Source organism: Numenius arquata, chromosome 18 (assembly GCF_964106895.1).
Source record: "Numenius arquata chromosome 18, bNumArq3.hap1.1, whole genome shotgun sequence".
Taxonomy (NCBI): domain Eukaryota; kingdom Metazoa; phylum Chordata; class Aves; order Charadriiformes; family Scolopacidae; genus Numenius; species Numenius arquata.
In genome coordinates this window covers 12,513,590-12,534,742 of record NC_133593.1, presented here as the reverse complement: position 1 = coordinate 12,534,742, position 21,153 = coordinate 12,513,590, and the positions used below count along the sequence as shown (strand labels likewise).

Below are 21,153 nucleotides of genomic sequence, written 5' to 3'. Positions count from 1 at the left end.
GTCAAAGTCAGTTATTTCAGGATCAAGCTGTAGGAAACAATAAAGAGAAGACTGCTTTCTTTTCTCTTGCTCTCCCCCCTTCTTTAATTCCCCAGGATTCAGGAAATAGCATTGAAGTCTTATGCCATTGGGATTTCTCACTAAACTTCAAAGCTTAATTTAGTCTCTGCTGGAATGGAGAGAGGCATAAAGCAGGCACAGTGGAATCCATTTAAATGAGTGACTGCGAAAGAAATACAGTTTTGAAGAAAACAAATGTTCTGCACAGTCTTTTAACAAAAGCTACTCCAGCGGAGCGCGGTGGCCAAACCGCAGCCGTGTCCGCGGGCTCCCCGGCGGTGGGTGCCGTGCCCTCCCCAGGCTGGGGGTCCTGGCCACGGCACCCCTGGGGACGGGAGGCAGGGACGGAGCTCCTGGCCACCCGTGTGGTCACACGTGCACGTACTGTATGCGTTTGACAATTTTCCAGAACATCATTTTAATAGGGTAAGTCAGCATGGAAGATTTGGTTTATTTTCCAGCATATTTGATGCTTCATGAAGGATGTAGTTTTACTTCAGACCGCTCCTTTATAACCCTACTCATCAAAGAAATGTTCTCATCATTAGCAAGGTGTTTCCTTTAAATCATTTCCCTATCTGTATTTTTTATCCATTGTGACGTGAATTTTCTTCTATGAAATGAGCTGTATAATTTTGCTAAGGCGGTACTAAGTGCTTTATTTCAGAAGCATTATAGGTTAATGCAGACTTTTGACATAGCTTAAACCAGAGGCTCTGGTCGTTTGTTCTGCCTCTGCGGTGGTTTTATGATAATTGCTTGTAATCCAGTCAGTGTCTGTCTGCAGGAAGTGCTCCAGCTACGCAGGATTTCTTCTGACCCACCCCACTGGTGCAGGACTGACCTTGAAAGATCTCTCCAGTATGGTCCACCAGAGAAAATTATTCTCCTTTTCCCTAATGCAAGAGCTGGCAATGACACAGCGTCTCCGGACGGCAAACCCGGGGGCGTTGCGGTGGCTCCGCTGAAGGGACTGGGGGCAGCCCCGTGTTCCTGCCCCGCAGCAGGACCTGGAGCGGCTCTGGCCAAGGCTTCCCTGAGCCTTGGAAAATCCCGCCTGGTGTCCCCAGGGTGGGCAGGACCAGAGCGGGAGCTGCAGCCCCCCCTGTGCAGGGAGGGGACAAGTGGGCTCCTAAGGCAGGGGAGAGAGAGCTCTGCGGTGAATGGGGGGGCAGGGGGAGGCCCGCTTGATGAAATGAGATAGCATTAATTAGAATTGATTTCATGTAAAAATCTCTGGGCTTATCGCATCATCTTAGCTATTGCGTAAAGCATTTCATTTTAATAATGCAGTTTAATCGTATCTCTTTGCATTTATGGGAGTGCGTGACACCGCTTCACGTGACCGAGAGCCGCCCTTCTTCTGGCGGTGCTCTCACGGGGGGCTGGGTCAGAAATGACGATGACCGTGCCCCATCTGCAGAAACTGTATACTTTCTGATATGTTTCTTGCATTTCCTTGGATGTGCACGTGAGTTGCTGTATTTGTAGGAAAAATAGCGTGATGGTGCCAGTGGAGGCCTGCAGGTTGTGACTGCACCGCGGCGTTCTGTGGTGGGCTGAGTTCTGCAACAGGAAAAGCTCCTGACCTGAGAGCAATTAACTGAAAATAAATAGAAGGTGTAAGGAACAAGAACACATGCTGACAGATAGATACGTTGCTGGTCTGAGTATGAAGAAGGATAAAAATGCCGTCCTAAGAGACATTGTGGTTCAAAGGGCAAGAGCTGATTTACAGTCCATTATAATTTGTACATCTGGAAATTTGTTAGAGTAATTAAATGCTAATATAAAAAGGAGGTTCAAAGGAATAGCTTCCTTAAAGATTGCTCTCAACTACCAGGGTCAAAAGTAAATTATAAGTAACACAGTTGAGAAGTTGGATCTTTCTGGCTGAATAAATGTCACAACTGAGAAAAGCGGTAACTCAACTTTCTATATTTGAACATCTCATTATATTCTAGGCCATTGAAAGACACATTAGGTTCCAGAGAGGTGACACGTAAGGTCTCATGCTGATAATCCATCCTTTAATTATTTTATGGAGGTTAATGTTGCTGTAGTGGAGTAGTGGCTTGGTCTTAGCAGTGAATAATAGGTTTTAGTAGAAATGAGTTTAATGGAAAATGAAGAAAGCAGTGCAGAATGGCTGAACTGCACCCGAAGGCTGGTGATGACGTTCACGCTTTTTTTAGTGTTGCTTTAAAGGCCCCATTTTGCAGTTGGTTTCCAGGAAGCAAAACCATTTTCTCTCCTATTATGCCCCCTGTTCCTGGTAAGGTTTACCCCTTTCTACTGCCTGTGGCCTCTGGGGACGTCAGCTGCAGGGGCCTGGATTTTTGGAACCAGAGCACCTGGGGAAGGTGGCTCATTGACACGATGGACCTCGCACAGGTCACAGAACGGTGGGGAGGGTGTATGCGTAGGGTTCATCCTGTGGGTCTCTGCGGTGGCTGTTGTGGAAAGAGAGGAGAAATGGGAAGCGTGAGCAAGTTCTGCCTTGAAGACAAGCTGGTGAGAGGTGGTGGTGGGGCTGGAGGTGGCTCTGAGCTCCAGGCCACAGGAGAGCGGTCGGGGTAACCTGAATCAGATGGGCAGCAGGGCAAAATGTAGCTGCAATTTAATGGGGAAATCTTGTTTCCAGCTTGTTTATTGTGGCAGTTGTTCACTTTGAAACATCCAAGTGTTAAACCCTTCTCTGTTTTCAGATGTAGCATTTGTGTTTGGTTCCGGTGGTGCTTATGAGTCATCGGAGCCTCAACTTCCTGAAGGAAACTGAATGCTTGAGGGAATTGCACGCCTGTTTCCGTGTCTAAAATGCTGCTATTGAATACAAAATAAGAAGGGAAATGTATGTGGAATGAACATCAACATGGCTTTTAATGGCACGATAGCTTATTTTTTCTGACTAAAACATCCTGGTTAATTAAAGCTCAGTGTGATAAGTGTAGAGCTTAGAGCTTGTTGAGTGTGGGAAAAAACCTGCCTTGCAGGGAAACTGCTTGGGGAATTTTTGGTAGTTTTCTTCATCAGCCCCGACGTTTCATTAAAATGGCTTTCCTTGTGAACCAGCTCAGTTGACTGTGGTCCCGCATGGCTTCCCTGGGCTTTGGTGCCAGGGGAGGAATTGGGGAGCAGTGATGGGGCTGAGACCCCCGCAGTGAGCCCCACACCGGGGGATCTGGAGCACAAAGACGAGCCACGTGCGGAGCGTGAGCAGGGAGAGACTCGGGCCAAAGCCTGCGCCGAGCCCTGTGTTTTCATTTAAAGCATCAGCAATGCACGTGCAGAGGAAGTCCAGCTCCCTTTATATTGTAGAATCATGGAATAGTTTGGGTTGGATAAACTTCTTGTTTTATTAAAACTAGTATTTTCAGTCCAGTTTGTAAGGAATCCTTTATTTCACATGAACAAAAGCATCTCGGAGCTCCCCCCGCACGGCGAGCGCGGCCCAGGGCGGGATGGGACAAACCGCAGGGAGCTGCGGTGAGTTGGAGATGAAGCACCATGGCTGCCGGGGCAGCTCCGGAGAGCGGCAGTGAGCACCTAACACTTCTCAGGGTGGGCCCCCCCCACGGGTGGAAGGGAGTGGGGTCCTGCCCACACTGGGGCTCGTCCCCTCTGCTCCCTGGGTGCCCTGGGCTCATGTCGGTGCTCCCTGGCTGTGCCTGCTCCCAGCACCAAGCACGGTGACATTTGGCCCCCGTGTCTCCCTGGTCCCACGGTGACTCTGTCGGCGCAGGGATGGAGTCACAGAAACCCGTACCGAGTTCCTGGCAGGGGGGCAGCTCCTCCTCTCCCACCCTCTGGGGCCTCCTCCACGGCCCTGGGGCCAGGTCCTGGGACTGGGGACACCCAGGGGTTTCCATCCCTGACCACGCTGGATTTCTGTCTTCTACTGTGGATCCCTGGCAGTGCACCTCGCTGGGGGGGGATGCTGCAGCTGCCCACTGCCCCGCAGGGCTCGCGTGGCCCCAGCCATGCCGTCCATGCAGGGAAGCCAGGGGCTGGTCCTGGAGCATCTCCCTGCCCAGCACCCGTGGCACCCTCGCCCCCTGCACCTCTGCCACCACCGCGGCAGTGACCTGCCCAGCGAACCCGGGAGAAGAGCTAGTGGGCTATGCTGAGAAGAAAGTAACTGATTTTCTTAAATGCTCAGAGGAAAATTGTTTATCAGTGTTAAGACTCTTTTTCACCCCTCCCTTCCCATTTGCGCATGTCCATTTCCAGCAGAGCTGCTGTGGAAGCCGGAGCAGCCCCCGGCAGGTCTGCGATAGCAGTGGGGGCGAGAAGGCGCTGCAGAAGCAGGGATGCTCCGCTGGGAGGTTCCGAGCCGTCTGTGCAGGGAGGGGCAGGCACAGGTAGACACTAATAGCTTTTTGCCTTGGTTTATAACCCAATTTCCATCCTTCATTGCTTGCCTTCTGGAGCACTTAGTGCCCTGAAGAACACCCCAGAGTGGAGGGAATTTGCACTGCTCAGCAGACTCCACAAGTATCTTTGCTTTAACTGCTATAAAGCTCTGGTCTCTCTCTTTTTTTTTTTTTTTTTTTTTTAAGAAAAAAAATACTTTATTTTTAAAGACAGCAGAGTGCTACCAAGGTATCATCTTGGCACATACTCTCTGGGCAGCCCTGTGAAGTTTCTTCCCCTCAGGGCTTCGTCCACTGTCAGGATGTATCTGTTGATAAGATCTTTCATTTCCTGGGTGAATGGCTCAAAATCCTTTTGCTTAGCACCAGACCGCTTGAAATTCCCATCCCTGTTGTTCTCCACGCAGAGCAGTCGGTCCTCTGTCACTGTCACATTCAGGAACTCCACCATTTCCCTCAGCTTGGGGATGAGGTTCTGCTTCAGGTCCTCGTAGTGGATGACGAGCAGGCGCTTCCCGTACTTCAGCCAGTCCAGGACGTGGGAAGCCCACCAGGAGGCATAGCTGGTCACGAAGTCTGGCCACTCTGGAGGACCGAGAACCAGGAAAATGAGATAATGTTAGCCAGGCTGCCTTTCAACACTTTTCCAAATGTTACCCTGTGCAACGAGATGGGACTTGCTGGGCATGGTCTGGTGGCACTGGACGGGCGTGCTGGAGAAGTGCAGCTCAACTCTGCTGCCACCAGGCACCGGGACCGCTGATCTTCCTGCCTCTTAATATATATGTAAACAATATATAATAATATATTAACTTTTTTATTATGTAAATGCAGCATCAAGACACTGATCTTAGCTGGGGCCCAAGGTGTTTTCGATTTCCAAATCCATTGAGTAACGTCTCTTTCTGCGCGCTCACCAGCCTGCTTGTGGGGAGACTGGGTAAGGAAAGAGGATTAATGGGGAAGATTCTTCTGTTCCTGGCACATGGGAGGGATTTAGGGTCACCTGCCAGGATCACTGGGACAAAATTTACTGGATTATTTTCCCACCTTTGCCTTGGGCATTAATGACACCTCAGTTTCTATTTGCTGTCTCTAATAGTTTAATTTTCTGAGGGTCAAGACAGACCTGGCTAAAGCTTTTGGGCTGGACAAAGAGCGTATTTGGCTGAAATGTAATAGTTTGTAGTTTGCAGCACAGGAAAGCCATTCCCTCCAGACTTTTTCCTCTTTTCTAAGGGCTGTTTTGTCTGTTTTTTTTTTTTTTTATGAATATGTTCTTGAGTTGTGACTGATGGAAGGTGATACGTGAATTGGGGTAAGAAACGTGCTGTGGCAGAGAACCCTTTCCCCCAGCCCAGCACTGCTGCTTTGCCCACCCACAGCTGTAATGCCTAGAGCACGCACAAGGAAAAAGGAAGCTGAAAATCTCTGCTGCAGCCTGAACGCAGCAGTGGATTCGGTGGGGACTCGTAGTCACACTGCCCGGCTTGCCAGCCAAATGCACGAAGCAGGGCAGGCACGTTCTGAGGCCTTTTCATGTGTTCAAGGAACACAGAGTCTCACGTCCCCTTATTGCCATTATCCTCATTTATCTGCAGTGCAGCAGCACCTGTGCAGTGCTGTAAAACTTCCTTCAGGAAATGTCATGCTCCATTGACTCCTCCAAATCTTAAATTAGATTTCTCACGGTTATTACAAGCTGCAGGGGCAAATTTTCTTCACCTCCTGTAGCCTGTCAAAGGGGTTGTACATGGTGGGGGTTTGCACCTGGAGAGGTTTTCCCTGTCAAAGGCTACAATGGCAGCAGTGCAGGCCTGTGGGCACAGCACAGGGGTTGTGCTGCCTCCTCTCCGTGGTGGGGGATGTACGGTACGGCACGACCACCACCTCTCCGAAGAGCAAGTCTGAGTGCTTTTTGGCTGGGGGGGGGCTCGGGTCCCGCTGGCTGTGCTTGCAGGGCTCAGGCGGGTCCCCACGCGTTACCCATCCCAGCAGAGGGGTTCCGGACTGTCCCAGCCGCTCTGGGCACCCACCTTTGCTCTTCCAGTTGCGGTCGGTGGCGTAGCCCAGGTGCCCGGCGTATTTCCTGTTGAACTCCGCCATCAGAGACTTGTACGGGTTCCTGATCAGCAGGATCGCAGAGTCGAACATTTCGATCTCTGTCTTGCCACTTTCATGTGTTTTCACACAGATGGTCCTTCTACTTCTCCAGTGGTCTTTTTCTCCTTTAAAACCTGTGTGATGAGAGGATTGTTGGGTTTTTCACTTGATTATATATCCGTGTCTTTCCATACTCTAAGTCATTCCCTACAGTGGTATAAAACTGTTGTGAAAGTACCAGTCAATTAAACCCATCAGCCCAGGCCCTGGGACCAGGGCTGAGCTTTATTCTTGTCCTGCCGCTGACCCGCAGGGCTCGTTGGCCTCGTCTGGTTGGGCACCATCTCCTGGTGCCCATCTCCACGCTGCCCCGGACCCTGTCCCTGGCTGGACCCCCGGGCGGGCGCTGGGGACCGGGCTCTCCCTTACGCTGAGGCGAGCAGAGCTGGTGCCTCAGAAGGGCTCTGTGTGTCCCATGCCCCTGGACGTGGTACCTTTGTTGTAGAGGGCTCCATCGAAGTAGTAGCTTCCCGTGTAGTAGCCTGTGGCATGCTCTATCAGATGGCGAGCCCACGTGTTCCCTGCCCCGGGAAAGCTCGACAGAGCGACAAACACTTTGGATTTGGTGGTTAGGAATTTCCTGTCCGTGCAGCGGGTGTCTGCGGGTACAGAAGATATTTCATTGTTAGCACTGTGGCTTTTTAATAATTCCACTGACAGCTCTTGATTACAGGGTTTATTGCTGCTTTTTCTCTCTCCTATGAATATAGGCTATCAATTTGAGTCCAGTTGTGAGTCAGCTACCTCCCAAAATTAATTCAGCCATAAGAGGCCACAGAGATTATCCTCGGAAGAGGTTTTTGCTGGTTTTGTGCTAGGCAATGCTTTTTTGATAGAGCTGCGGCAAACCATTGTACTTGCCAGCAAGTTGTGATAAAAGCCCCTTGATGCCTGTTTGCGAGCGGCTATTTGCCTGGCAGGTTGGCTCTGCAGCGAAGCCCTAATTATGCCATTATACCTGGAAATTGTGAGTTTTCTAAGGCAGGAGACACCCCTCCTACTGAAAGGAGCTGGTGTTCAGTTAAACCTCTGGCCTGCGATCCTCTCCGAAGGGCCCGCGGCGGTGATGAGCCCACGTTGTGTTAATCCCCGTGGGGGCTGGACGCCTTGGCTTCCACACACACGTTCCTAAATCCTAACCTCATTTCTTAGCATGCCAATAAAAGCAAGCATAGGATGAGAACCAGTCTTGACCCTCTGTGATGATTGAACAAGAAGACAGGAAATAAATTAGAAACTCCTCTCTTCGTTCTTCAGAGCAGCCTCGAGATGAAGCCGTGGCAGGAAGGTGCCAGCGCAGCCCAGAGGCAACTGTCTCCGGCGACTGCTGAGCCACACGGCCGGGGAGGCACTAGCCATTTCGTGAAAGCACCTGTTCTTGTGTGATCTTTTCATGTGCTGGTGTCTGTGTTCTACCTCTGAACTGGGAGATGGAGGGGGGAAAGGAGGAGTGTCGGGTTAAAAAAGCCCAGCACCAATCCAGAAAAGCACGTAATTTGTGTAACTTTAAGCTTGCGAGAAGTGTCACTGAACTCAGTGCAAATCATTGCATGAATGAAGTTGCCAGTGCCACCCAAAAGGTTTACTGGATTGGAGCCTTCCTCTGCTGTATTTTCCAGCTTTGAAATTTGTGTGCAGATGAATATTTTAGAGGAAGATGGGCAGAGTGAAATTAGTGTCTGCGGAGCTACCTCGGTGGGTGCATAACGTGGGGCTGGGTTTGAGGAGCAGGACTGGAACCAACATAGGGGGTCCTTGTCCCCGGCTGCACGGGCGCCGCGTGGCTCGGGGTCTGCCTTGTTCTTGCCATCTGCAAAATAATTTTATTTTCCAGGGGAGGGAGGAGGCTGTGCTGCTTAATGAGGGAATGGAAAGATGTGTATTTACGATTGAGATGGCAAGGAGTGGTTTAGATAAAGGGTGTTTCCTAAATTCCTGCCTATGTTGTGGTCCTGACCATGGAGGCTGAGCCTGCTGCAGCCGGGCTCGCTTCTACCCCCCAGAAGGGGCGCGGGGGCTGTTCCAGGGGCGCTGGGTCCAGCCCTGCCCGAGGAGCTCGTACCTTGCACTGGGGTCTGATAGACCAGGCAGTATTTCCCGGGGGCGGCGGCGCTGGCGTTGGGGGTCCCCCCGCAGAGCAGCCCCTCGGCACCCTGGCGCAGCGGGAAGCGGCGGGTGGGGAAGCCGCAGTAGCACTCCCGCCCTCGGAGCACGGCCAGGGGAAACTCCTGCCAAAGAGGGAAAACACGTCAGTGCCCAGATGCCACGGCGTCACCGGCCAGCGGGGAATGCTGCTGCTGCACAAAGGAAAATAAATCTTCACAAGGCCACTGTCAAGATCAAAGCGGTGTTTGATACATCATTGTAAAGCTCGTGCTCCTTAGACTACTGCTGTCTTTCATACGGCAATTGCTTAAAAATTGGTTTTCAGACACAAGTCTTGTAAAGCTTGAAAATGTTATAATATTCCTGCAGCGCCCAGTATGTAATTCCACCTACAAAACATCCGTGTGGGAAAAGTTGTTCTTATTTACCCCCAAAATGAGCATTCTGAATTGGATCATCTTTTAAACTTCCATCTATATTCCCGCAAACTGAAGAGTTGGCTGTTAAAAGGTTTGACTTACTCAGTTGATTTTACCAGAGTTTGTGTGGAGGAAACTTGCCATTAAACTTAAGAATTTAGGTAAAGAAGGAAATTTAGACCCATTAACTGCTGCAACCATGTTCAAAAACAGAAAGAAAAACGTCAAGCCATAAAAAAGCACGTATCTTGGTCCGACTTCTTCACAGTCTGCAAAAAATGAACATGCACAGAGGGGCTGATACAGAGTTTGAGAGCTACAGTGTGTATTTTTGAAAAAAACATTTAGAAATATGATCACGAGTAGTTTTTGGCAGATCTCTTGGGAGGCCTGTGCTGGCGGCCAGACTGGGGCTGCTCCAGAGGGGGCAGAGGGGACGCGGTGCCCGAGCGCAGCCGGTGCTGGGGGCGAGGGATGGGTACAGGGCTCTGCCGCAGGGTGAGCCCCGCTGGCGCCAGAGCCCCTATCGCCTGTGGATGTGTCTTGGTTTGCGTTACCTTCCTTCTAGAGAGGGAAACCTCCTACGAAATCCAGACTGACCCCTGCAAGTGATACCTGGTACCTCAGCAGGGTAAAATGTGCCACTACAAGGGAGTGACAGGTTGTGTTCATTTCAAGGAAACAGTTCCCAAGGAAGGTCTCTGGCTGCAGGACATTTCTTTTCAATGGATTTGATGAAAAGTAATCCAGGTTTTTGTGTACCAGCCTTCCCCAAACCAGGCACCAGGCTGCAAAGCGGCGTTGCTGGAGGGCGGCAGAGCAGCGAGGCTGGGCTAATAGTGACGGGAATTAAGAGAAGTTTGAGGGGAAACAAGTGCTAATTATTTGCTGGAGAAATTAGCAGTTGCTTACGTGCTCAACAGGAAAAGCACACTTACTACTTTGCTGAAACCAACCCTAAAATCTAGTCTCTCTCCTCTTCACCAGGGGGATGTGGTTGTTTTCCCTCGGCTTTCCGAAGTCCCTGACGGCTCGCGCGGTGGCACAGGGACATTGGCGCGAGGGACGGGCTTGGGGCAGCCACAGAGTGGCTGAAGGAAGCCCAGGGGTTATTCGAGCGCAGGGTGTTCAATTCCACCTATTCCATATCGACACTTCTTGCCTTTTAGAAGTCTTTTGGAGTCTGGGAGTGCGTGATGGGAGTGCTGAGCAGCTTATCTCCCGCTCTTCCCCACGTGTTCCTCCTCTGATAAGGAGTCAAATACAACACGTGTGCCATCTGTGCCCAAACAGCCAACGTTTGCTTAGCGAATGAGATATGACATTGTCAAAAACTATTTACAGATTTGATCCAAGGGCAAAATAGTTCTGTTTCTGCCTGCAAACAGAAATTTTTCCTTTACAATGAAGCAGTGTTTCTCAGTTTGAGAAATTAATAAGTGTCCCGGCCCTCAAACACAGCCAGGAATAAAAATGTACCTCCTGGCAAGGGGCACCTGCAAGAGATGGACTTTTCTGGAAGTTTTGTGGAGACACCTGAGCAAATGCAGAAGTGCTGGTGGGTAGGGTGCTGTTGGGCAGCCGTCCCGCTGCAGGGGCAGCAAGGGGCTGGCGGGAGGGGAGGAATGGGAGTGGGAGCCCCCGGAGCTGCGGGTGCTGGAGGGAGCCGGGCTCTGATTCTGGGAATGGCACCGGCACCCACAGCACCACAAAGCGCTGTCATCAGCCGGCCGGCTCCTCGGACTGTGCCTCTGCCTGACGCAGCACAGAACGTGACTGTGGAGTGCCGTGTTCGGTCTTGCCTTCCCATCGCTATTGAATCACAGCTACACGCCATCCGCCGCGCTCGCCCGCGCGGGCACGTACACCCCAAGCTGCGGTATGGCTTTGTGCAGCCGTGTAACTTAGGAGCAGGACTAGTCCTCAGGCTCACAACTCTGTGATGCTTCACTTCCATTAAACACCAGTGTACTGGTGTGGTAACGCCAGAGAAACCTGTGGGGCTGTGAATTAGCATTTTTCTGGGCTGAGCTTTGGAGCAGGCACTGGCAGGCTCAGGGTCCGTCCCACGGCTCAGCCTGAGCTGGTGTCAATGGGACCGTTCACATTAGAACTCGTTAGAGGAAGCCTCAATGGGGAGTTCTAAGTGCTGTAAGGAGAGCAATCATTCTCCAATAGCAACGTGGATGACGTGATGATTCAATCACTAATTGTTTTTTATTAGATTGTATTTGAATTAAGAATTATGAATAGATTAAAAATGCACTTAATGGTTCTACTCTGATTACTCTGCTAATTGCTTTCTTTTCCAACTTCCTATACTAACTTTCCTATTGGATGCAGTTAAATTTTTTTCTCTCAATCTACTAAAAAGGAATAAGAATGGATTAATGGCAGAGCTTGGAAAGAATTGCTCATGAAGTCCTGCTTTACAGAACGTTTATATGCACAGAGGATACGAGATGTTGTACGGCTGTTTGTGAGCTGCTGTGTTCAGGGTGTATGGGTGATTCACTGCAACTCGCCGCACAGTTAATTCCATGATGCATTCTTAAAACACTGAAGGGCTGGTATAGAGGGTATGTTGACTGGGAAAAGCTTTCCCACTCTACCTAGTAATTAAGAAGATTTGTTGTTCGTGCCTTAATGGTTTTAATCAATTTTGTGATGCTAGAAGACAAAGTAATTGAATGTTCAGTTTAGTGCATGAGGCTGGATGTGGCTTCAGGTTAAATCTGACCACACCACGAACCCTCCTCCGTACAAAACACCAAGCCCCCTCGGAGTGGGGAGGGAGGAAGGGAACCAGCCCCAGCAGCAGCCACTAAATAAATGGTCCCTCCCGGGAGGATACCCCAGTCCATCAGTTCTTAAATCCATGGTCTCACTCTGTGCTGAGCATGAAGGGTGGGTGAAAGTGACCCTCCAGGCCAAGGACAGCAGATGTTGGCATGTCCCTTCTCACCTCCTGTCCAAAAGCCACTAAGCAAATAACGGACCTTATTCATTGCTTTCTTGTAGTCTTATGTATATAAATTACATAGGTTATAGTGAAAGTGATATCAATTCTTCTAATGTAGAAAGAGACATACTCGTATAAAAGTACCACGAAAGTCCACTTGCTTTCAGTGTGCTTATCTGCTAAAATCTTCCTCTGGCAGCTTTTGTTTAGTATTTAGAGTGTATCACGTTCCTGGCCAACACAGGTACACACTGGTGTAAACACTGTGTGTAGCTACCCCAGCATTAAATCCTCTTGGACCCTGGGGCCAAAAGGGCCACCCTGGAAGGGGGCAGAGGGAGCTGCAGGAAGCGGTGGGTGCTGGGGATGGCTCTCCCTGCCCACGCTCCACTCCCCAAGAGGGGACCAGCTCCTTCGCAGCCACCCCTCAGGTGCTGCTCAGCCCATGTCCACCCTCCAGCAGCGTCTCTCCCCATGGGCCACAGCCACTGAGACCTCCCTGGGGCCAGACCTGGCTCTGGGCTTGGTTTAATATGACACGGAAAGGTATTGCTCTCCTCCTGGTCGATACCCCTCTCTTAGAACGGCTTTTCTGTGCCTCGTGTTTAGTGGCATCGCTCCGCTGGCTCTCCCTCCCGCCTTCCCCACTCACAGCCCGACTGGACCAGATGCATCACTGGGCGTTTACTCTAGTAAGTTTTGTCCTTTAGAAACTCATTTACAAATTCAAAGCTCTAAGGCACTAATCTCTGTTATTCCTTTAGTAGATTAAAATTTAAAATAACAAGAAAAGAAGAAAGGATGCGAAATGAGAACTGTTCTTACTTTCTTGGAGCAAAATTCAGAGCACATCTCCACCGTCAAATTGGGCTGTATCAAAGAGGCTGGAAAGGTGTCTGTTAAATTTTCTGGAGCTCTAAAACATCCTCGATAGATAACATTCCTCCCTGCAGGGATATGAAATAGGTTTCTCTTGAGAAAACAATGTCCGGAGTATCCTGCCTCTTTCACAAAGAACAATATTAGGTTCAGAAGCTAAAAGTAATAAAATAAATTTTATATTCCAAATGCTGTAGAAATAAGAGAAACCATGATATACACTAGAAAACTGCGTTGCAAATCCAGTGGTGTTGAAAGGAGCAGACACCCTTAGCTTTGCACCAACCACTGAAAGCAGGGCTGCAGCAAAGAGTTTAAATTAAATTCCACCAGTGGAGGGCATTGCTATTGTTTGCAAGTCCCGGTTTTCTTTTGAAGACTGCCTTCCCCTCAAAGACGTAAAAGCCCTGATAAAAATCTACAAAGCTTCCCGTGATCTGCACCAGAAAAGGAAAGGAATTTAAATGAATCCCGAGAGCCCCCCAGGGACCCCCCCCCGTCCTGCACATCTGCCCAGTGGCTGCGTTACCCCTCTCCGCTCCCCGCTCTCCCTTCTTGGGGTGGGGAGTTGGCTGCAGGGTCCACATCTGAGCTGTTCTTCTCCCCATCCTTGGCATCAGCCTCTGACCTGATATAAATGTCACAGAGCCTGGCAGAACTGCTCCATTTTTTGCATCACTGTGATTGAAGTCAGGATTTGGCCCCAATACTCGTTACCAGCAGCAATACGATTTCCCTCCTGCTGAAGAGAGAAAAGTCCCCTGACAGAACTGAACAAAACCCGAAGCTGTGGTGGAGACTCGCTGCCCTGGGTGAGGCGGTGCCTTTGCACAGTGAACTCACGGTCACATTGCGTGGCTGGTTAGAAAAGGAAAAACGTCTGCATGTTGTACAGCACTTCTGTGGTTCTTAGGATTTTGGGGGCTTTACAAAGGAGCATTGACTTCATGGCTCTGCACTAATGCTCTAGTGACAGAATTTGCCTGGTGTGGCTCAATAGGGAGAAAGGTGGGTTTGGGAATGAATTTGGGTCTTCCGAGTCCTGGTCCACATGTGCTGGGTACTTAATGCTCGCTAGAGCTGATGTGGGAAATGTGCTGGATGCAGGAGAGATGCAGCGCAGTTTTGAAGGAAAAATCTTGTTCTGCACGAACTTCCTGGCAGAAGGGCCCAGATTCTCCAGCACGAGCCAGGAGCAATCTAAGGAGAAGCTGCTTAAATGTTGTTTTAACAACTGTTCAAACTGGTCCCTAGAAGCAATGTTGTATCTCTGGGATTGCTCAGGAGATGTGAAAACAAAATAACTCGATGTACGTTGGGGGGGACAGAAGCAGCCCTACGCGAGGTCTGTTCTCTGCGTGGCACAGCGTGAACCACGGGTGCCGTCACTTCCAGAGTGACTTTCCAATATACTTGTTCTTCGTGATTAATACCTCTGTTGGCCCCTCAGCTGCCTTGTGTCAGTGGGATTCTTCAAACAGTCAAATATCAGGTGTTACTAAGGGCAAACAACATACAAATCTAGCTCCAGGCTAGACTAATTTGATGACTAATTCATTAATACCTAAGAAAAAAATAAATGCCGCCTTTTTGTGTGAAATATGTATATATATTTTATGCTGAAGATTCAAACAGTGATGCATGTCCCGGGAAACCTGCCAATGTGCCTGTCAGCCTGACACTAGCAATTTAGGTCTATGTACCTTTGATATATAATTTATATGTAGTTGGGTGGATTATTGTACAAACCTTGACTTGTCTTTAAGCAGAAATGAAGTACCATCAATACTGGCACAACCTAAGGTCTTGGTGCTGCTTCTCAGGAAATAACATCCCTTAAGGTCCTGTGAGCTTGCCAAAGGGAAGGACTGCTCAGCTGTTTGGATATTTTATGCGCTTTGTGTTGGCCCGAGGGTTTGTCTGCTGCATCTCCTGTGGTAGCTGATGGAACGACCAGGAGAGCCAGTGTTGTCTAAAGATGAAACAACACTCCCTACCACCGCTAGAACAGGAGACCTTGGGAGGGCAGAACTGGTCTCATTTCTCTGGTTTAGGAGAGGGACCGGTGTGTGCCCCTCGCTCTGGCCTCCACTTGTTCTCCTGCTTGTTTGGGGTCATCCCTGAGTGAAGGTAGCACCGATACAAGTGCTTTTCTGCCCTGCCGTTACGGGGGCTGTCTGTTGAACACGTGTGGCTCTGTCCCTACGCAATGGATGCGAAAGGGAGCAGTTTTTTCCCATTGCAGCTGCTCTGCCCTGCGTTCTGTTTCCACCGATGTTCTGTGTGTGGCCTCGGGGCACATCTGCTCCCGGGGGGGTGACCCGCGCTGCTGTCAGGGAGGGAGCCGGGGACAGGGCCAGCAGCAAATGGACACCGTGCCCCGCAGGCACCTTTGTCCTTTGCTGTTCCAGACTCCGGTGACAAATGGAGCGGGACGAGCAGCAGGGACAGTCCCTGTGCCCGGCCTGGCTGCGGCATCTCCCCACGGGGCGAGCGGCCGCTGCTCCCCGGTCGCCCCCCACTTACGTCTCCGGGCGGCCGCCCGCGGCTCCTCCACGCTGTAGACGGAGAGGCGGCTCACCCCGCCGCAGACGGAGCCCTTCTCCCCCTTGCACTCGCTGTTGCACTCCTCGGCCTTGGCGGCGGTGGCTGGCAGCGTGTTCCCGCAGTAGCACTCTGCCCCGTAGGCCAGGCCCGCGTAGCTGTACGCCCTGCGGGGAACAGAACTGTGCTGTCGGAACCGGCACCCCGTCTCTTCCCGAGCTCGCCCCGACCCACGGCCGGAGCCCGTCCCCGTGTTTGCTTCTGCTGCCCGGCCCCGGGGACCAGCATGGCCTCCTCGCGGCAGGCGGCCACCTCGTACCGCAGGCGATGGCAGGGACCGGTGACGGTCAGAGCCTAGCCGGCACGGCCCGCCTGTGCCCAGGGGGTCCTCGGGAGGGCGAGGTGGGCTTTGCCCCCCAGTGCGGGCACCTGAGTGACGGCCCCGTCTCCAGCTGTGCCGACGTGCTCGTGCCGTTCCCACGGGTTTGTCCGTAGTTTTTTTAGGTTTTTAATATCTTAGATCAAAGATTTGGGCTAGAGGGCAAATATGTAACAAAGAAAGATTATCTAACAAAACTGTAATTTTTGACCAGGACAACAGAAAATGCCTTGTAAGTAGCCGTGCTATAATAAAGCAGACAGGTAGCAGTGAAATAGTCTACTTCAAGCAAGGTAGCAGAGCTGCGCCACGCCTGAAGGTATGAGATAATCACAGTTTTCACAGATGCTATATATTTAACATATGCTTTTCCCGTTTCAAGTTCAGTTCCACTTATTGTCAGAAAAGAGAACACTTGCAGTGGAAAAATGCCACTCACCTCTCGGCGCAAGCTTCCTGGCAGTGAGATACTGTCATCTTTCTTAAGTCATAAAACACGGCTCCCTTCAGTGTCCTCTCCCTGGAATCGTCGCTGAAGCATCCCATGTAGGTGCCTGTGTGCGTGCGAGACCAGAGTCAGGCGGTGCAGAGGGACGGAGACGGGGAGAGGGAGAACCCACCCAGCGCTGGGCGCAGGGCTGTGCCCGAGGGAGTCACAGCCCTGGGGACCCCTCTGCCGGTGCCTGCCTGGGTAGGTGCTGCTGAAGGGGTAGGCTCGAGTGGAAATGAAGGGAAACACGAGTTTCACCTTCCCTGGCTTATTTAAGCATCTGTCTTTGCAGACCCAGGCTCTGCCACCACCCCGGGGCCCCGGTTCCCGCGGGTGGCTGCCACCGGCTCGACTCCTGCCTGTTGGGGACAAAGCACAGCCAATTCCTATGGAAAAGGAGAAGGTAGTCTTCAAAATGCTATAGACCTTGAGAAATCTCATTGAATTTCTCCCAAGTTTTCTTGAATATCTCTGGTTGAGAATAAGACGTTGCAAGAGAAATATTAAGAAAATCAATTTTCTTTGGGTACATAGAGTTATATTAAAGCTATAATGGAAAGATAACTTCAGTCTTAACTAGGCAGTACCGTCTCGCTATCGCGTTGAACTATCTCTTTTTCTCCAGTGCAAATGAATCTTTTAAAATACGTCTTGCTTTACTTAGCATATGAAAGATAAATATTTCTCTGAGACTGCATCCTATGTTAAGCCTCTTTTTTTTGTGTTCATGAATAAAATACTATACAAATCCAGCCCATGTTTTAATATATGATTGGAAGGATGATGTAGAGTCCCACTGTTATACAACAATTGTGTGTATATAAGTACATTTTATCGTTAAAATATGAAGGAAATTTGATTTTAGAAGTAGCGGTATTGAGATGATAACACAGGGAAATTAAATAACGTGAGCTGTGGATAGGAAGAGAATATATGATGAGAAATGGAACTAAAAAGCATTAACAATAAAATAATCCACAAGAAAAAGAAAGTTCAGGCCAGTCTAACAGAGATCATGGATCTAGGAATAATAAATCAACATTTAAATATTACAAACACAACAGCAGATTCAAAGACCTGCACCTCAGTAATTTGCAGATGTGCAATCAGAAAATTCACAAGTTGCGAATATCCACCCCCAGCACGCTGTTAACGAGGGGCAGGTCACACACCTGCAGTGACGATGTTCTACACTTTACTGGAGACTCTTGGTTTGGGCACTTTGGTGCGAGGCAGCAGCAGCCCCAGCGCGGGGGTGGCACGGGGGACGTGTGCCCTCCTTCTCCCGGCCCTGCACCCGTATCTCACTCATACCCTCCTCTGAAGGAGGCACCGTAAGTTTAGCAGGAGAAGTGTGGGGGGGGAGCAGGATAACATGCTCTGCGTAGGTAGTTAAATTTTTAACTGATAATTTCCAAAGGCATTCCAATGCTTGTTAACAATACTGTTATTAATAATGTCACTTCATCTTCAGTCAGATATTCAAATGATGCATATTTGAATCAAGATAATTTGGTGGGATGTAGCAGTAAATAGTCCTTCTGGCTCCTCGGCCCGCAGTCAGAACTTGAGCGAGGCACCAGCCCTAGCTAACTTTGTGGAGCATTTTCAAAATTTATCTTTTTGGTTTTAATTTGGTTTGAAGTTTTTAAAAACAGGTTCCTACTCTGCCTGGTATTAGAGTAGCTCCTAGAGAATCATCACATTTCTCTACTTTTCATCTATTCTTTTGTTCATTGGGGGGGGAATCCCCAAAGGCAGGGGGGACCAGAGCAGCCCCAGCCAAAACCCCCAGCCTCTGCTGAGCAGCAGGGACCGGGACGTCTGCTGCTCCCTGCTCTGCCACCAAAACCTGTGAGCAAGGTTTAGTGTGTTTTGGCATGTTGTGGAGCTCTTGGGGGCTGCAGCACGGTGCTCCAGGTAACTCCAGCAGTTCCAGTTTGCCTGACTCACGCTGTGTGACTCATCTCCCCTTCACCCTCACCATCGCCTTCCTGCTCCTGTTTCGAACAATTCACTCGGGAGGAGTCACGCGGTGGCACCCGTTTTGTGGGATCTTTGCAGAAGGTGCCCCTTTGTTTGGGTAAATTTATTCAACAAACTGAAGAGCAGTTTGGTAACGTGGTGTCTAGTCATCCAGATCCTGCTCCTCTTTGTATTACCAGTGAAACGTCTCCAGAACAACTAGTTCTTCTAGAGGCGATGGATCAGAGATGGCAAAGTCATAATGTGATGCTGCAGCCTCGAGAGCAGGGTCAGTCACCCCGCGTGAATCCTGATGCTTTCCATGTTGGGTTCCTCAGGGGGCCTCTCTGCTCCCTGGGGACGCTCGGGGGTGACCGCGGTGTGGGGGCTGCACGGCCGGCAGCCCCGCGGTGGGACAGCCCCAGCTCCCAGCCCCGCGCCCCCACCTCCCCTGGGACGGGGGTCCTCAGGGTGTACCGCCCTGCGGGAAGCGTGAACGTCTACAGGTTCCTGGTTTGCTGCTTTGCTCGCTCTGGGTAACGGTTTCTGAAAAGCTTTCCTGCTGAACAGAGCAGCCCCTGCGGGTGTTTACCAGCGCCGTTCAGGGCAGCAGGATCAGGCTCACGGTGGCATGAACTCGGATTTCTGTCAAACCTGACCAGTTTCCCATTTGGACTGGGACAGGTCCAGTTCTGTACCCTGTGCCTGGCACCGACGCTCCTCCTGGGCCCGGGGCAAATGGCCAGCAACCCGGGCAAATGCCAGGAGCCTGTCTCCCTCCCACCCAGGGGCTCTCCATCCATTGCGGTGCCGGCTTGCCCTCGAGGAGGGAGGAAGGGCTGTGTGGCCCACACCTTGTCCCCCTGAGAACAGAGTGTCTGCAGGGGTGGTCGCCGAGGGCAGGGCAGGAACACCAATGTGTCTGCAGTAGCAGAAGTTAGCACATGCTGGCAGCAAGGAGGCACTTCTAGACCTAAGGTATTGTGTGGTTTTAGATAGTTAATTTAATAAACCCCATTTTTAAAGTGTTCCCTGTTCTGAGAAAGAAAATCAATTAGACAGTGTTCATCTCTGCCTGCTTGAAGAGAAAATAATTCGAATTATGGAAGAATATTTCACTGTCTGGGCTTCCACTCAATCAATAAAACTACATTTTTGGAGGAAGCTGCAGCTCAGCACGACCAGGGACGTCAGGATCACACTTTGGCCTGTGCTCGTGCTCAAGAATTGGTTTGAGAGTGGCGATGAGCCAGGAGGAGGTGTTTCTGCAGGGACACTTCGTGGTGCTCGCCCCCCTCTGCCCGGGACAGCCCCAGGAGGAGGTGCGGGGGGGGTGTGTGTGCCCGAAACCGGGGGTACGTCCCTTACCTTTGTGCTCAGCTGTGGGCTTCATCGCTTTAAATCCCGCTGTTTGCATGGGCTCCTGGTCGCTGATGAACCTGTGAAACCACCTCCTCCGCAGCTGCCTGAGCTCCGAGTTGCGGGACACAAGCCACCGCGGGCTGTGCCGCTGGTCCAGGGCCGGCTCCTGCATCGCCTCCATGGCCACCAGCAGCCTGGGACTGGGGTTTTGCAGTGTCCGGGGGTCCGCCATCCCGACCCCCGCCATCCCGTCCGGCACCGGCAGGGCCTGATTCGCAGAGGTCCCACGCGAACCTTGCTGGATCACCAAGCGGGTCCGCTGGAGCAGCAGGAGGCTGCCGGCCATCAGGTAAGCTGCTGTGAGGAAGAAGAGCAGAAACTGGGTCCGACGGAGAAACTTCTGCAGCCTGAAGAAAGCTTTGGCCATGCCCCTACTGGAACCGGGCCCTTCACGCCTCCCGACGGGCCCCCGAATCTCCGCCTGGCCGGGCGCTGGGTCCTGCCATAAGTTCAGCCCATCCCTTCGGTGCCTTCTCCCCACGAAAAGCCTTCTCCTCGGACGGCCGCGGCAGAGGGAGCAGCCCGGGGCGGCACGGCCACTGCCTCAGGAGTCCAGCTGGCCCAGGGGCTCCCCACGCCCCTGGGGTGATGCCATCCTCCTGCTCTGCCCAGCCACCAACAGCCGATGCTGGAACCTGGAATATCAAGGGGAAAAGTTGGTTCACATCCAAATAGAAAATGCCTGTCATCAGGGTGACTTTCCCCCACCCACCCCTTTTTTTTTCAGCCGAGCCTTTCTCCATCTGCTGTTTATAATTATGCACTATAAAAACTATCACCCAATGAGAAGGATTGATTAAGCAGAAGCTAGTTTCAGATCGTCAGCCTTACGTCTTTTCTTCTTTCTTTAACTTGGAATGAATGCGAAATACCATTACGATGAGGTTATTTCTCCTGGGATGTTTGGGGGAAAAAGTTCTTTATTTTCTTTTGTCAGTAGCCGACATCTCCATTCTTCGTCACTGCCTGGAACAGGCAGCCCCAGCATCGGCAGCTTCTTAGGAAGGTGTTACCAAATCCCGTCCCTTCAGCGGAGCAGTAGCTAAGCTACAGATGCAGATCAGGAGGAAACAGCAGTGTGGGGGTGTGGGGAAAAAGAAGTTGCATCAACTCACAATAGGTAAGATAATTATTAGTCTCAGCACAATAAAGGCAGGCTTTTTGCTGACGGATATCTGGCGTTCTGTACTGACAGAGCTGTGGGAGTTGCTGTGCGGGTCGCTTTAAAAGAAACCAGAGATCCTGCTATGTTTTTAGTAGATTTCTGTCACCCAATATGGACAAAAACTAGTGAATGTTTGAAAAAAAATTCATTTCAAGTTTCCCCAGCTATCTCTTCACTTGCTTCTGAGCTTTGTGGGCTTCAGCCGTGCTGATGTATTCCATGATGG

General features: G+C 50.8%; 1 protein-coding gene across 1 annotated transcript; it reads right to left on the bottom strand.

Moving 5' to 3' along the window:
• Positions 1 to 4,616: 4,616 nt before the first annotated feature.
• WSCD1 (WSC domain containing 1) lies at positions 4,617 to 20,397 on the bottom strand. Its single transcript, XM_074160653.1, has 8 exons — positions 19,709 to 20,397; positions 16,325 to 16,439; positions 15,489 to 15,673; positions 12,909 to 13,030; positions 8,659 to 8,824; positions 7,031 to 7,195; positions 6,470 to 6,670; positions 4,617 to 5,018 (listed from the first exon to the last, which is right to left on the bottom strand). Exons 1-8 carry the CDS (start codon positions 20,127 to 20,129, stop codon positions 4,666 to 4,668), a joined length of 1,728 nt encoding a protein of 575 aa, XP_074016754.1. The 5' UTR covers positions 20,130 to 20,397; the 3' UTR covers positions 4,617 to 4,665.
• Between the last annotated feature and the right edge of the window lie 756 nt (positions 20,398 to 21,153).

What these genes read in the sequence shown, in the direction of transcription:
- WSCD1 (XM_074160653.1), bottom strand. Translation starts at nt 20,129, where the DNA reads ATGGCCAAAGCTTTCTTCAGGCTGCAGAAGTTTCTCCGTCGGACCCAG. An exon ending in CTGAATTTTGCTCCAAGAAA is followed by an intron (nt 8,825 to 12,908) that starts GTAAGAACAGTT and finishes CCTCTTTGGCAG; the next exon opens with GAGTTTCCCCTGGCCGTGCT. An exon ending in CCGCAACTGGAAGAGCAAAG is followed by an intron (nt 5,019 to 6,469) that starts GTGGGTGCCCAG and finishes TCGGTCCTCCAG; the next exon opens with AGTGGCCAGACTTCGTGACC.